Source organism: Falco biarmicus, chromosome 9 (assembly GCF_023638135.1).
Source record: "Falco biarmicus isolate bFalBia1 chromosome 9, bFalBia1.pri, whole genome shotgun sequence".
Lineage (NCBI taxonomy): Eukaryota > Metazoa > Chordata > Aves > Falconiformes > Falconidae > Falco > Falco biarmicus.
In genome coordinates, this window is record NC_079296.1 from 8,176,025 (window position 1) to 8,190,021 (window position 13,997).

Here is a 13,997-nt window from a genome sequence, read left to right on the forward strand (position 1 = left end):
AGGCCGGGGCAGGCCGGGAGGGCCGCGGTAGGCAGGGGTCAAGGTCAGGGCAGGCTGGGGCTGGGGGAGCTGCACGCTGGGGTCAAGGCCGGGGACTGGGGGTCCCCATAGCTGGGGCCGGACAGGGCCACCGGGGAGCAGGGGGGCCCGATCCGGAGGGGAGGGGGGGGGGGGGGGCGACCCCACGGCTGGTGGGCGGGGCCTGATGGGATGGGGGCGTGGCCTGATCAGGCGAGGCGGGGCAGAGCTGTCGCTTTAGGGGCGATCGTGCCGCGCTCGGCTAGCTGCGCCTAGCGCGCTGAGCGGAGCTCTGGGCTCGAGCTCTCCGGCCTGCGGCAGAAAGCGGCGCGGCGGATTCGGCGGGGGGAACCACCGAGAGGGGCGGCTAGAGCGGCCCCTGGTAGCTGTAGCGGAAGCGCAGGGCGGGGAGGCCGGAAGCGCTGAGCGGGAAGGTGGGGGCAGCGGAGCCGCCGGAGCCACCGAGGTGCCGTGAGGGGGAGGCGGCGGCCCGGGGCGGCGGGCGGGCGCGGGGCTGGTGGTGCCGCGGGTCCCCGGAGCGGGCCGGCGCCTGTGGGGCCCCCCGAGGCGGGCGCGGGGTCTCGGCGCGGGGCTGCGGGCGGCCGGGCCGTGCCAGGCCTCACCCCCGTTTGTTTCCAGGCGCGGCGGCAGAATGACACGATGGACGCGGGCGGCGGCCCCCTCCTCCCCGACAGCGTCCTCTACGAGATCTTCCTCTACCTGGACCACGTAGACGTGCTGTCGGTGGGGCTGGTGTGCCAGCAGTGGCACGCCGTGGCCCGCGACGAGTTCCTGTGGAAGGAGCTCTTCTACCGCTACTACCGCATCTCCCGGGAGGTGCCCCGGCACCCAGGTGCGCTGGCGCGGGGGGAAGGGGCTGGCATGGCTGCCCGCAGGGCTGGCTGGCCTGAACCTGCCGAGCAGGCAGGGCAGTCCCGCAAGGGCTGGGGGGCTGCTCAGCGCCAGGCCTCCAGCCGCCCCGGGAGGCCGTTTCCTGGTGGTGGCACCCCAGACCTCCCTGCCGTGAACCCAGAAAGGAAAATCCTCTCCCCCCTCGGCTGCTCAGCCCTCTGTCCTCTGGTGTCAAGGGTGGCTGAGCCACTAAACTGTCACCTTAGCAGACTACAGGCTTGGGTGGTGATGGCATCTGGAACTGCCCAAACCCTTCAGAGACAGGCATCAAATGGCTGAAAATGTTTTGAGTTTCCTTTTCTTTCACAGAAGAGCGGGTTCCGAGTTCTTTCTAGGCATGTGCTCTTGGGTAGCTGCTGCACAGCTTGTCTGGGCACTGCTGCTGAGGGAGATCCCGAGGAGACGCAGTGAGTCAGTGCGTGCTACTACATCACAGCCCAGTTGGATTCTATGATAATCACTGCTGGCTTTTCCTGATCAGGACCTCACAGCAAGCCTCTGCTTCAGGCTCTGTCCCTTTCTCATCTGGACTAGGAAGAGCTGCAAGTACACATTAGCTGATCAGGCTATTTCCATAAGGCGTAGGCAGCACCTGCAGCCTGGCTGTGGAGGGAGAGTGCTGTCTATAAAGAGGGGGGTGGGTGTGCAGCCATTTAATTGTACAGTGGGCAAATGCTAAGGCAGTAGCTGACCCACTTTGCAGGGGCAGGTTGGACTTGATCTTGGCTTCATCTCACAGTAGGAAAATGACCTATTAACAGTCGGGATCAACTGAGCCTGGCGGAGCCTTCCTGGGGTAAAGCTGTTGGCAGTCTTGGTGGTGGCAGTCATATATGGACACAGGTCTGTTCCCAGCTGAGTGTCAAGTGCTGGAAGCAGTTTGGTGTGGTCTGAAAGGGTAGCCCAGTGCTGTTGCAGCAGCTGAGCACTGGGCAGGCCTTGGGGACCTGCCAACAGGAGCCCTTCCTGCCAAGGTGGGTCTCTCGTGGAGTCCAAAAAGCTCATTCCCGGCATGCTGCACAGGTCCAGGAGTGCTGTGCTCGGTCGTCCGCCCTGAGGGTGCACATGGGGCTCCCAGCAGTGGCTACAGCAGAGGGAACTGGCTTCTTGGACTAGAGTTGCAGTTGCTGTAGAAGGATGGGAAGAATTACCAAGGATCATGCAGCAGGAGCTCATCTCCCTGCACCAGAGAATACCAGTGCAAAAGGACTCTGAGATGTGGATGGGATGACTCAGGCTGCGTGACTTCACTTGCACGGACCCAGGGAGCTCTGTGGAGTTGAGGATATTATCTTTGGCTTTTATCTGAGGCTCTTTGACCAGGCTCAGTCTCTTCAAGCCTCCTGAAATTAGTTAGTAAGCTGCTAGCTCTGTTTCTTAGCATTAATTTGGGCTAAGAAGTCAGTGTAACTCAGTAACATATTCAGGCACCTCCCAGGCTGTGCTTCTGGAGCTGTGAAAATCTTTCATGAGGCAGTGGGGGCAGAGGGTGGCTGGCAGGCTCAGGAAGGGGCTGAAACAGGAGTTTAGGGAAATCTCCTGCCTGCCCTGGGCAGCTGTGTGGTTTGAGGAATGGTATCCAGTGGGTCTTGTAAGAGGAACTGTTGGGGTTGCTTGGCTAGATGGGATTTGTCCAGGCTGCTTCCCAGCCAGACAGGCCAGGACCGAGAACTTCAGAGGGGGGGATGAAGCACCCAGCCTAGTGAGCAATGGTGGGGTGTCTTGGCAGCAAGCTGCTCCCTGCCTGCTGGAGCGGGTGCCTCCTGGGCTGCAGCAAGTTCAATAAAACCTTCAGTCCTGTTCAGTGTAACTGGGAAAGTTGGCCCTTATCCATATACATGTCTAATCCTCTTTGCTTCCTCGGGATTTGCTGCTGCAAGAAGTCTGTAGGCTGCCTTACCAGGCACTTTGTTAAAAATCCTCTTTATTTTTCTTTTTATTGGCTGTCGGTGTGACTCCTCTGAGTGTGCTCCAGGCTCCTCTGCTGCAGGGCTTCTCCACTGCAGGGCTCCTCTTCTGTCCTGGCATGCTGTGTCCAGCTCCCATTCTTCTTTCTCTCTCTCTCTTCCATGCACACACCCCCACACCCCTCGTCTCTTATCACATGGAGACGTTTTTTTTTCCTGGTCTCATACACTTTCTGGAATCTTCTTAATTCTGTGTTAGATGAGATAAAGATAAACAGAGTGGAGGCCGGTACCCTGAGGAGCAGCTTCCCTCTCATCACATGATTTGTTTGTGCTGTGCTGGAGCACGCCTGCAGTTCTGACAGCTGTTTTGTCCTGAGCAAGGTTTTTGTTAGAACACTAACAGCTCTGCCCTGGATGTTTCTTGCAGTGGCTGTACTGGTTTAGAAAGCAGGGGTATGGTGTGGAATTGGGCGTGTAGTGGAAGCAAAGATTTTCTGTGGGTGGGATTGGGGAAGCTGCTGAGAAAAATGTTAAACCCTGCTAACTCAGCTGAAGCCATAGGGATGGTGGCCCCAGCAGAGCTCCCAAAGACTTGGTTCTGCAGCTGCCATGTTTAGCTCGGGTCCGTCACTTCACTCCGCTTACATTCCTGTCCTGTGTCCCTGCTGATGTGTTACAGCTGCCGTCTCCTGGTATGATGAGTTCCAGAGGCTCTACGACACTATCCCTTGTGTGGAAGTGCAGGCCCTAAAGGAGCACAATGACCAGGTTTTGCACCTCAGCTTTTCCCACTCTGGCTGTTTGTTTGCATCGTGCTCCAAAGACTGTACCGTCAAGGTAAAGCATCAGTCTCTCCTGCACGACCCTTCCAGCTTTGATTTAGTGGGGTTTAGCTGTGAGAGCAGCCTTTAGGAAGTCTACTTTGAGGAGAGGAGGTGTCCCTGGTCTTAGGCTGGTTCCTGCAGATGCTGAGTTGTTCTCAAAGCCACAGAGCTAATGACTCTTGCAAATGTAGCCTTGAGGGTTGTGGATTCCAGCTCCAGCCCATGTGAAGGTGGCCGAGGTGCCTGCCTGGCTCTGGCTGCTTTCTAGGTGCAGATCAGTCCCCTGTTATGCTGTTGGGTCTAAGAGAGGGTGTGGAGATAATGATCCACTGCAGAAGATGTCTTGCGTGAGTGGTTGTCTTGGAAGAAATCTCTCTGAACCTGCTGAAAAATCCAGCTGTGACAGTACCATTCACTGCCTGAACAACTTCTCCACTGGCTGGCAGAGAAGCAATCCTGCATTTAGCTGCTCTCCAAAGCTGTTGGCCATTTTCTGTCAGGGTAGTTGACAGGAAAATCGGGACTGAGAGGCAGTTAAACAGGGTCTTCAATGATATTTTTTTTTTCTTGTCCTGGTGAGTGCTGGCAGAACAGATAAAGTGGAACTTCTCCCAGGCTTCTCAACAGCTTCCTGACTGTTTGTCTGTCTGTAGATCTGGAGCAATGAGTTGGACATCACCCTGCAGCACAGCTCCAACATGAGGCCGTACAACTGGAGCTACACACAGTTCTCCCAGTTCAACTCTGATGACTCCCTCCTTCTGGTGTCAGGTGTCTTTGTGGGGCCTCACAACTCCTCATCAGGAGAGATTGCCGTAATCAGCATGGGTAAATGCCTCCCTCACCTTCACTGGGGCTTTCTGGGAGGTGTGAAACGGTGGGTGCTGGGGTTCCCTTTCTCTTCAGGTTGTGTGGTGGCCTTGACCTCTGCTTGTTCTGCCTTCCACCATCTTGCATTGGCCCCAATCGGTTTCATAGGGTAAACCTTCCAGATAACTTTAACTCTGCTCAGGTCACCATGTCATTGGTTAAAGGCAGTGTGACATATATTTATTAACTTCTATTCTAAGTGACAGCCTGGGCAAGGGAAGAGTTATCAAAGTTACCTGTTGTCTTGAGGCCACCATTTCTGCCTCAATGAGGTCTCACATGGTGTTCTGAGTCTGTTCATCGGGGCCTGCTTCACCTCTTGGGCTGCAGTTCTGTAAAACTTGCTAATCCCCACTGTGTTATCTCTCACTGTCTGTGCTGCAGTCCCACTGTGCCAAAAATCGAGGAGTGCTGCTAAATGCACAACTGTCTTGCTCAGAAAGGTCCTGAGCCCCAGGGGCAGGAGTGAGGAAGTTCTGTACGTGTTTGACTTGTTCTTGTCCTTGAGGGTGTCTGCTTTGGGCCACACTGGAGGAAGGCTGTGAGGATAGGTTGCTCTCTGGTCTGGCTCTGTCTGGCTGCCCTTTTATTTTGGTTTCCCTTGTGCATGCTCTCCTCACACATCTCTGCAGAAGAGAGGAATTACCTGTCTTCATAGTAGTGACTGGAAGCTGGAGGGTGGTCAGACGGTGTCTGCTCAGCTTGTGGTGGGGGTGCTGCACCAGTGCCTCTCCTGTGGAGACTTGAATCCACTTGCCATGTCTTTTGCCATGGTTTCTCCAGGGCCCTTGCCAGCAGCCAACACCTGACACTTGTGTTTCCCCTCCCTTTCAGAGAACTTCACGCTGCTTTCCAGAGTGAGGAATAAACCCTATGATGTGTTTGGCTGCTGGCTGAATGAAACCAACTTGATATCTGGCAATCTGCATCGGATTGGGCGTATAACCTCCTGTTCTGTGCTGTGGCTGAACAATGCTTTCCAGGTGAGGTGCCTTTGTTCCAGCTCCACAGGCAGTGTGTATTCCTGCTGGCTGCTGGGGGAGGAAAAGCTGCGGAGGTGGTGTGAGCAGGGAAGCATGGCCCAATCCTCCTGTCCTCCCTGTTTGTCTCCTCTGACTTGCCCTCAGGATCTTGAGCTTGAGGCAACCCTTGTGTGAGTTTTCTCCACGCTTGATGTTGTGGTACCCATTGCAATATTCTAATTCTACCCTCAGACTGCAGTAACTCTTGCCCCATTAATTGGGATGAGGACCTGACTGCAGTGCCCCAGAGCATGGTGTTGCTCAACAGGAGAGTGGTTGAGCCGCAGCAGGTTGCTGAGGTCCTGGGTAATATGAAGCTGGGCCTTGGGTGCCTGTAGTCCGGCATGTATTTGAGCAACGGCCGTTCTCCCGCTTTTGGCAGCTCGGTGTGCTGTTCCCAGGAGACAGAGGCAGCTGAGAGGCTGAGCTCAGCCCTGCCTGTCCCTGATGACATTTCTGTGGATTGGTGCTGTCTGATGCTGTGATGAGACCTGTGTGCTGGCCTCGGACTGCTTGTTTCTTTGCTGCTTGTTCATTCTGTAGCACTTGTGCTGCTCAGATGTGTTCCTCTGCCATGTCTTGCCTCTGTCTCAACGTGACAGCTGCACATCCTGGCGTTTTGTGGTTTTTAACATGGATAATTGATGCTGGCCCCAAGTGAAATTCTCTGGTAGCAGGGACCCTTCCCATGCCCACATCTGTTTGCTGCAGTGACACTATGGTGTCAACTCTTCCATCCCCAAGAGGCAAGGAAAGACCTTGCGTGCTTTGACAGGGGGCGTTGGAAGCATGGCCACAGACTGCCAGAGCAGATCACCAGGCTGGTCCTGCTGAGGGGTACAGGTGAACTACAGGAGCACAGAGGTCTCCTGCCTCTGCTGCTTGTGGGCCAGAGGGATGGTGCTTCACGCTGCACCTGTGTTTATTGCAGAGGCCCGTTCCTGAAATTCATTTGAAGTGCTGAGCAGCACCAGCACATAACCTCAGGTGGGGGAGTGGCAGCAAGGCTGCCCAGCCTCTGTGTTTCCTAGCTCCACTGTTGCACTGTCTGCCTGCAGAAACTTTCTACCTCTGTGTGCCCACCTCCAAGACGGGAAGGAGTGAAACAAAGCTGGCCAGCCTCTAGGGCCATTTCTGGTGGTCAGCGCTGCATATAGCAGTGTGAAGGGAGGTTGGTGCGTGGCTGGTGTCCGCTGTGACGGCTCAAGGTCTGGGCAGGTTTGAACTGTAGGAGTGACGTGAGGTGGTTCCTGCTTACTTCTGCCTTCTGCTTGCAGGGCATAGAGTCTGAGAATGTGAATGTAGTGAAGAGACTGTTCAAAATCCAGAACCTGAATGCCAGCACTATCCGGACTGTGATGGTGGCTGACTGCAGCCGGTACGATTCCCCAGACCTGCTCCTGGACTATGAGGAGCAGCTAGCTGCTTCCTCCACCTCCACCTGCCCAGTCTTTGATCTTGGCAGTGACAGTGAGGAAGAGGAGGCCAAGCCCAAGCAGACTCTGGAGCCAGCAGTACAGGAATTGCCGGATGACGGGGGTGTGACAGCAGAGGATGGGCTGCAGCAGTTCTTTGATGATATCATGGAGGGCCGTGTGAGGCCTGCCATGACTGAGACAGAGTTGGAGACAAAGGTGGCTGAGCTGTTTGTACGCAACAGAACTAAACCGCCTGAGCTGAACCTGCTCTCCACGGACAGCAACAGCAAGACAAAATACTTAATCTTCACCACAGGATGCCTCACCTACTCCCCGCACCAGATAGGTAAGGCTGTGGTCTGAGCCCAGGGCACAGCAGCCTCCCTGGGGGTGTGGGCTGCAGCTACACTGTGAATTTGAATCTGCAAAAGACCTGGTTAATTTGCTGCCTGTTTGTGGTGAGTGAGTTGCAGTTTTGCTCAGGCTGCTGGACTCTTGATACAGGAAGCTTTTGAGATGCCCCCAGTCACTGAAGGGGGTTCCACCCTGCACGCGCTTGCCTGAGGGTTGTTTTGTTGCTACCACGCTTGACATGTGGCCTGAAAAGAAAGTCATGGTGAGGGCTGAGCAGAAGATCAAGAAGGAACTTCTGACTTAAGGACATCAGCCATGAGTTGCACACCAGTGGGTGGATGTGAAGGGCAGCGGTTGCTCTCATAGGGGTGTGTGGAAGGGCCTCGGTGCTGTTCTCTTGTGTGGGTGGAGAGGGCATCAGGGCAAGACTGGCTTGAGCAGCTTGGAGTTGTGTGTTGCTTGCACAGTGTCTCGCAGCTCTGGGTGACAGAGCCCTGCCTGCCTCTGTGCCTTGCCTGCCTGCCCCACTGCCCGGTGTGTGATCACCCTGCATCACAGGGCCTTTCGGCCTCTGTTTTGGTACTGAAGAGGTTTCACGGTGGGTTATTAGCTGCCCCAGCAGATGTTTCCATGGCAAACTGATGCCAGCTTGGTGGCACTCGGCTTCCTTGCTTGGTGGGGTACAAGGGACTGTAGCTGCAGCACAAGCCAGGCAATGGTGCTGCTGGTGACCTTTTCTGGGTTAGGACTTCCAGGGCTCTCTTGTTGAGGCACTGGGACTATCAGAGTCTGAGCAGAAGCAGATAGTCTGGCTGCATCTCCAAAAGCCCCTAAAGCTGGTAGAGAAGTTCAGTGGGAAAGACCACACAGATCAGTAGAAATGTGAGGAGGGAAGGAGCTGCTTCTAGGCATGAAGGCTTTTCTGTAAAGCCAGATAGTTTCAGTTCCTTTTGCTGTGGGCATGGTTACAGCCGTGCTTTCCTGCTGCGGGCTCTTCTAACCTCCCTGTTACTTGGTCCTGCACCAGTACAGCCCAGTAAGGCTGGGAAAGGCAGATTCCAAAACCATAGGCAACTTGAAGAAGAGTCACTTGATCTTTGCCCACCCAAGTTAGGCATGTGACCTGCACTGACTGTAGCACTGCTCCATGCTCCTGTCCGTGGCTGGCTCTGCAGACGGACGCGGTGGACCTTGGCCTGCCTCTGGATGCGTGGCAGGTGGTCTGCCTGACTCGGCCCTGCAAGCAGCGCTGCATCTTGATCTGCTGCGTTGAGCAAATGCTGCCTCGCAGGCTGGGACCTGCCGCGTGCAAAGGCGAAGCGTGGCATAGAGGCGGCGCCTGCCTTTGCACTCCACCGACTTACAGCGCAGCCTCCCAGGGCCCTGGGTTTTGGTGCCTTTGAACTCCAGTGACTCCCTGGCCAGTGGCCAGTGCCTGTGGCGCAGCCTGGCTGTTCAGAGGGACGAACCCTGCTTGGCTCCTCTCCCAGCCATGAGTCACTGAAAAATGTTATGTTTGCCCATTGGCGTGTGTGTGTCGAACCAGCCTTTGTGCATCTGCTGTCTGCCCCCAAGGAGCTGGTACTTGAAAGAGCTCGCTGTTGTGCTCATCTCTCGCCAGGCTGCTGCTGGGAGCCGTGCTCCTGGCTGCTGGGCATCGACGCTATCTTGCCTGATCTGTGGCACGCAAGCACTTCTGCAAGAGTTGCCTTTGAGCTCCTGTCTCCCTGGTGCTGGTGGCAGGCTTGAGTCATGGGCAAAGCTGTCTGTTCCGCTGGCTTGTGCGTTCGTGGACGGTGTAGCTGAGCTTGGAAGTGGGAGTGTAGTGCTGTGGAAACGAGGATGAAGATGCTGGTGAGCAGTGCCACTTGGGTGGAAGAGCGAAGGTCCTGTCCTGAAGGTCCTGGGCTACCCAAGTTCAGATGCAGTGATGTATTTGAGGTGCAGTGTGGTATCACCCCTACCTTGTTGGTCTGTGGGAGCGGGCTAAAATCAGGGGTGTTTGGCAGCAGTTCCCTCGGGAGGGCAGTGGGGTGGGATGGGCCATCTTCCAGCTCTTCTTGGACCTGCTGAGGATTAAGCTCATGTGTGCCCAAGAGCTGCTGAGACTCAAAGGAGTCTTCCAGGAAGTGACTGTGGATGGTTTTGTGTTTGGGACCTCTCTCCAGAGCTGGAAGGGGACTGAGCATGTGTCTCCATTAGTCAGAAAGCTCAAAAGCTACGAACGCTTGAGCCCACTTTGGGTTTAAACCCCTGTTCTTGGAGCTTTCTGAGGATGACCCCCACTCGCACTTGACAGTGTCAGGGGAAAACCCTGACGCAGCCAGTGCATCTGCTGGGCCTTCTCCAGGCTGAATATTGCAGGAAACGGGCCCAGCCCTGCAAGCATTCATTTAGGAGAAAAAACTTTCTGCAACCAGAGCATCTCCCAGGCCAGCGCAGCTTCCTGGTGCTTCAGAGCACGCTGCACGCTGGGCTTGGAGCAAGGTGTGGCTGTACCAGCTGGGTGCTGGGCATCTCCCTGTCTGGGGTTAAATGTGCCAGCGCATCACTGATGGGCAGTGTCCTGGCCAAAGGCACCACTTGCAAGAGCTTGAAGGACCCTGGCAGGGACGGCAGCCCTGTCCTGGTCCTTGGCCAGTGAGCCAGTGCTCCTTTCTTAGCAGCACTAAGCGAAGCCCCTTCTTGAAGCCTGGGGACTTCCACCAGCGCCTCTGTCTGCTGGCAGAAGCCTGATTCTGCTTTCTATCCCCAAGGGATTAAAAGGATCCTGCCCCATCAGATGACGACTGCTGGGCCAGTGCTTGGGGAGGAGAGGCGCTCAGATGAGTTCTTTGACTCACTGGATCACGTCATTGACATTCATGGCCACATCATCGGCATGGGCCTCTCCCCTGACCACAGGTGAGCATGGCACCACAGGTGAGCATGGCACCACAGGTGAGCATGGCACCACAGGTGAGCATGGCACCACAGGTGAGCATGGCACCACAGGTGAGCATGGCACCACAGGTGAGCATGGCACCACAGGTGAGCATGGCACCACAGGTGAGCATGGCACCACAGGTGAGCATGGCACGGCAGAGCTGCTGGCTACAGATGCTGCAGGGGGTGGGTGGCAGCTGCTTAGGGGTTTTGTGGAGTGAACAGGAGAAGAAATGACTGTAGTGGATGGAGCAGGGTGTCTGCATCAGCTGCTCTGGTCATTCACATCCCATTTATGTCCCAGTGCTGATGGCCTGTGTTGCTGCCTGAGCAGCAGGAATTTTGGCAGGAATACTTTTCTCCTTCTGCGCTGCTGAGCCTGGTTCAGGATAGGGTTAGGCAAGGAGCCTTGTAAGAGTAAAGGAGCTGCCAACAGCAATGTGTCTTGTTCCTGAGGCAGATCAATCACAGAATGGTCTGGGTTGAAAGGGACGTTAAAGACAATCTTGTTCCACCCCCCTGCCACGGTCTCCTGGAGCTTTCTCTTCTCCAGGCTGAACAACCCCAGCTCTCTCAGCCTGTCCTCTTAGGGCTGGAGCACCTCTCCTGTGATCATCTTCATGGCCTCCTCTGGACTTGCTCCAACAGGTCCATGTCCTCCTTATGTTGGGGGGGTGCCAGAGCTGGATGCAGTACTACAGGTGGGAGTCTCACAAGAGCGGAGTAGCGGGGGAGAATTGCCTTCCTCAACATGCTGGACCCAGTACACCACCATCCTTGCATTTGGTTTTAATGGTATTAAAGAGGCTTGACCTAGCTCCCAGGGCCACCTTCCCCGTTGTGCTGGCCATTTCCAAACACAGTGAGAAGTGTTTCAGCAACATGTTCCCGTATTTCAGCCTGGATTTTAGGGAGCTGAGCTGCAGGCTTGCTAAGGACCAGAGAAACAGCTCAGGCCCTGCGCTGCCAGAGTGCTGCGCATTTGCTGCTGGGGTTTCTTGAGCTTTGTTGCATGTGGCAAGGTGCAGGGTAACCCCTCTGCTCCCCTCCCCCAGGTACCTGTACGTGAACAGCCGTGCCTGGCCTCGGGACTGCGTCATCTCTGACCCGATGCAGCCACCCCCCATCGCTGAGGAGATCGATCTGCACGTGTTTGACCTGAAGACAATGAAGGAGGTGAAAAGAGCCCTCCGTGCGCATCGGGCCTACACGCCCAACGAGGAGTGCTTCTTCATCTTCCTGGATGTCAGCCGGGACTTTGTGGCAAGGTGTGTGGCGACAGGGCTGGGCAGGATCCTGCCCTTCATCTGGGACGGCCTCGGGGCCATCGCTGTGGGCAGCTTGTGCAAGCAGAGCTGGGCTGGGTGCTGGCAACTGCTGTGTGTTGGGAGCGGAGCAGGAAACGGGAGGTTTGTAAAGAGCAGAGGGTGCTGCTAAAGGCTGTTTGCCCTGGTCCTGTTGTGAAATCGGTGAGGAAAGGGGAAATTTTGAGCTGTGGCATGTTTGGCAGCAGGTGACAAATGCCCTTCTTGGGGGCTACAGGCAGCAGGTGCTGCGGGGTGAGAGGAAGGGGCTTGTCAAACAGCCTCTAGATCCTGGAGGGAGCCGACTTGCTCAGGGGTGGTGGGGCTGAGGGGGAGGCTGGGGCACCCTCTGCCTCCCATTGGCGCGGGAGGAAGGGGGTTGGGAGCGGCACGCTGTCGGGGCTGCTGGGGTGACCTCCTTCCCTGTGTCTTGTCTGCTGCAGCGGGGCAGAGGATCGCCATGGCTACATCTGGGATCGGCACTATAACATCTGCCTGGCCAAACTGCAGCACGACAATGTGGTCAACTCCGTGGCATTCAGCCCGGTGGAGCAGGAGCTGCTCCTGACGGCCAGCGATGACACCACCATCAAGGTGTGGCGCTCCCCTCGCACAGTGCGCATCCAGCAGGCCAGGAAGCCCAGGCCCAGGAAACTGCTCTTCTCCTGGCTCATGAACCAGAAAAGCTGAACCCAGGTACACTGCTCCTGCAGCTTCCTCACTGCAGCCACCTCTGGAGCTTGCAGAGTTTTGAGCCCTGCACAACAGAGACGAGCTCTGGGCACGCGAATCCCATCCGCCAAGTCAAGGAGGGGATGGGTAGGGGGAATTTCTTCCTCCTTGGAGCGTCTGCTTCAAAGACAGAACGTGAGAGCTGAGGGCTCGTTCGTGGGCCCAGCAGACGGCAGCCTGAGCTGGTCACTGCAGGGTGGGCTCCCCACGGCTTTGCACGAACGCTGCTACTTGGTCACAGCTCTCTCTGGGTGAGCTTTGGTCTCTGAGAACAGACTGAGGCACGTCTCCAGTGTTTGTACTGTGTGAGCTGGGACACGGCTGACCTCGTCGAGAGCTACTAGCTGCAGAGCACTTGGCAGAAGCCACAGTACAGTGCTGTGCTGCCTTACTGCAGGACTCTTTTAATAGTAGTTTTATTAACATTTATTTGTCCCAAACCTCCACAGGCAACTCCCCTGGCTGCTGGGTAATGCCGAGTGCCTCCTGCCGCACGGTGTCTGTCTGGAGGGCAGGGAGACTGCAGCAGGGGAGGCAGGGCTGGAGGGGCCTGGCTGGCCTCTTGTGTGGCCCCCCAGGGATGCAGCCAGTGCCCCCTCAATGCCTTGTTAGCAACTATGTGTTGGCATCACCAGTTTCCAAACCTGAGAGGGGGGAGGGCTGGTGGTAACACGGTGCTGGCTTTGCCCTCTGTCTTCCTCGGCTAAGGAGCACTTAAATAAGCTATGGCATTGGTAATGTATTTATTCTAGGGGATCTGCTGCCCCTTCCCAGGGAGGCAGCTGTGAGGATGGCTGGTGGGTCTTGTGGTCACCTCCCTCCCATGCTACTCAAGTCGTGGCACTTTAGGTTCTCTTGGTATGTTCTCTGTGATAGGTGTAGGCACCCAGGGGTGGCTGCAGATATTTAACCACAGGTGACAGGGGAACGCAGCCCTCCTCTGCCTGAAGTGACAGCTGAATAAGCTTCCATTCACCTGGGCTGTCTTGCCATGGGTTTGGTGACCAGGTCCTGCTGGGGACCCCTCTGATGGTGGAGCTGCCTCACTTGTAGCAATTGTGAACTCAGTGGGTTTAACCTGTCCCTGAAGCTCTTCTCCATGCAGCTGGTACCCAAATATAAGAGCCTATTCTTTAAGCTCCTAATCTTGACTTGGCCTTGGTGGGTCCCCCAGGAGCCGCAGTCACTCCTGGGAGCTGGGCTGTGTCTGGAAAGGAGCCGGGTCCTGGGGGAGGTGCTTCAGGACTCCCCTGGGAGCACCGGGGGCAGTTGTCTGTGTCACTCATGGCCTTGGGTTGCAAATAGACTTAACAGCCGGCAGCAGATACTGTCCCGATAGGCACTGACGGCTTTAACAGCTCCTGCGGCCCTTGGTGGGAGGGTTTGTACCCGTGTTCTGCTGGGCCCCAGCAGGTGCCCATGGCTTTATCCAAAACCCCTGTACTCAGGTTTTCTGTCTTCACAGGACTTCCAGAAACAAGGGAGTCCTTTGTGTGTGTGCATGCAGGATCCACATCCAGCGCTCTGTCCTGTCACACAGCAAATGGCCTCTACCTTCCACCTTCCTCCCCCAAGATTGTGAAATCTTTTCTCCCTTGGCTCGGTGTAGTAGTGAGCAAGGCACTGAGGGTTTATGTTTGTACCGAGTTTTGCTCTTCACTATGGCATTGAATAGATATTCTGCTAAAGCATCTCTGCAGTGCGAGTT

At 56.1% G+C, this 13,997-nt stretch overlaps 1 protein-coding gene across 1 annotated transcript; it reads left to right on the forward strand.

The window, feature by feature from the left end:
• The first annotated feature begins 332 nt into the window (after window positions 1–332).
• Window positions 333–13,980, forward strand: FBXW5 (F-box and WD repeat domain containing 5). Its single transcript, XM_056350814.1, has 9 exons — window positions 333–484; window positions 658–871; window positions 3,520–3,677; window positions 4,318–4,492; window positions 5,369–5,517; window positions 6,834–7,320; window positions 10,085–10,232; window positions 11,309–11,521; window positions 12,001–13,980. The coding sequence occupies exons 2-9, from the start codon at window positions 679–681 to the stop codon at window positions 12,245–12,247; spliced, it is 1,770 nt and encodes a 589-aa protein (XP_056206789.1). The 5' UTR covers window positions 333–484; window positions 658–678; the 3' UTR covers window positions 12,248–13,980.
• Window positions 13,981–13,997: the final 17 nt, after the last annotated feature.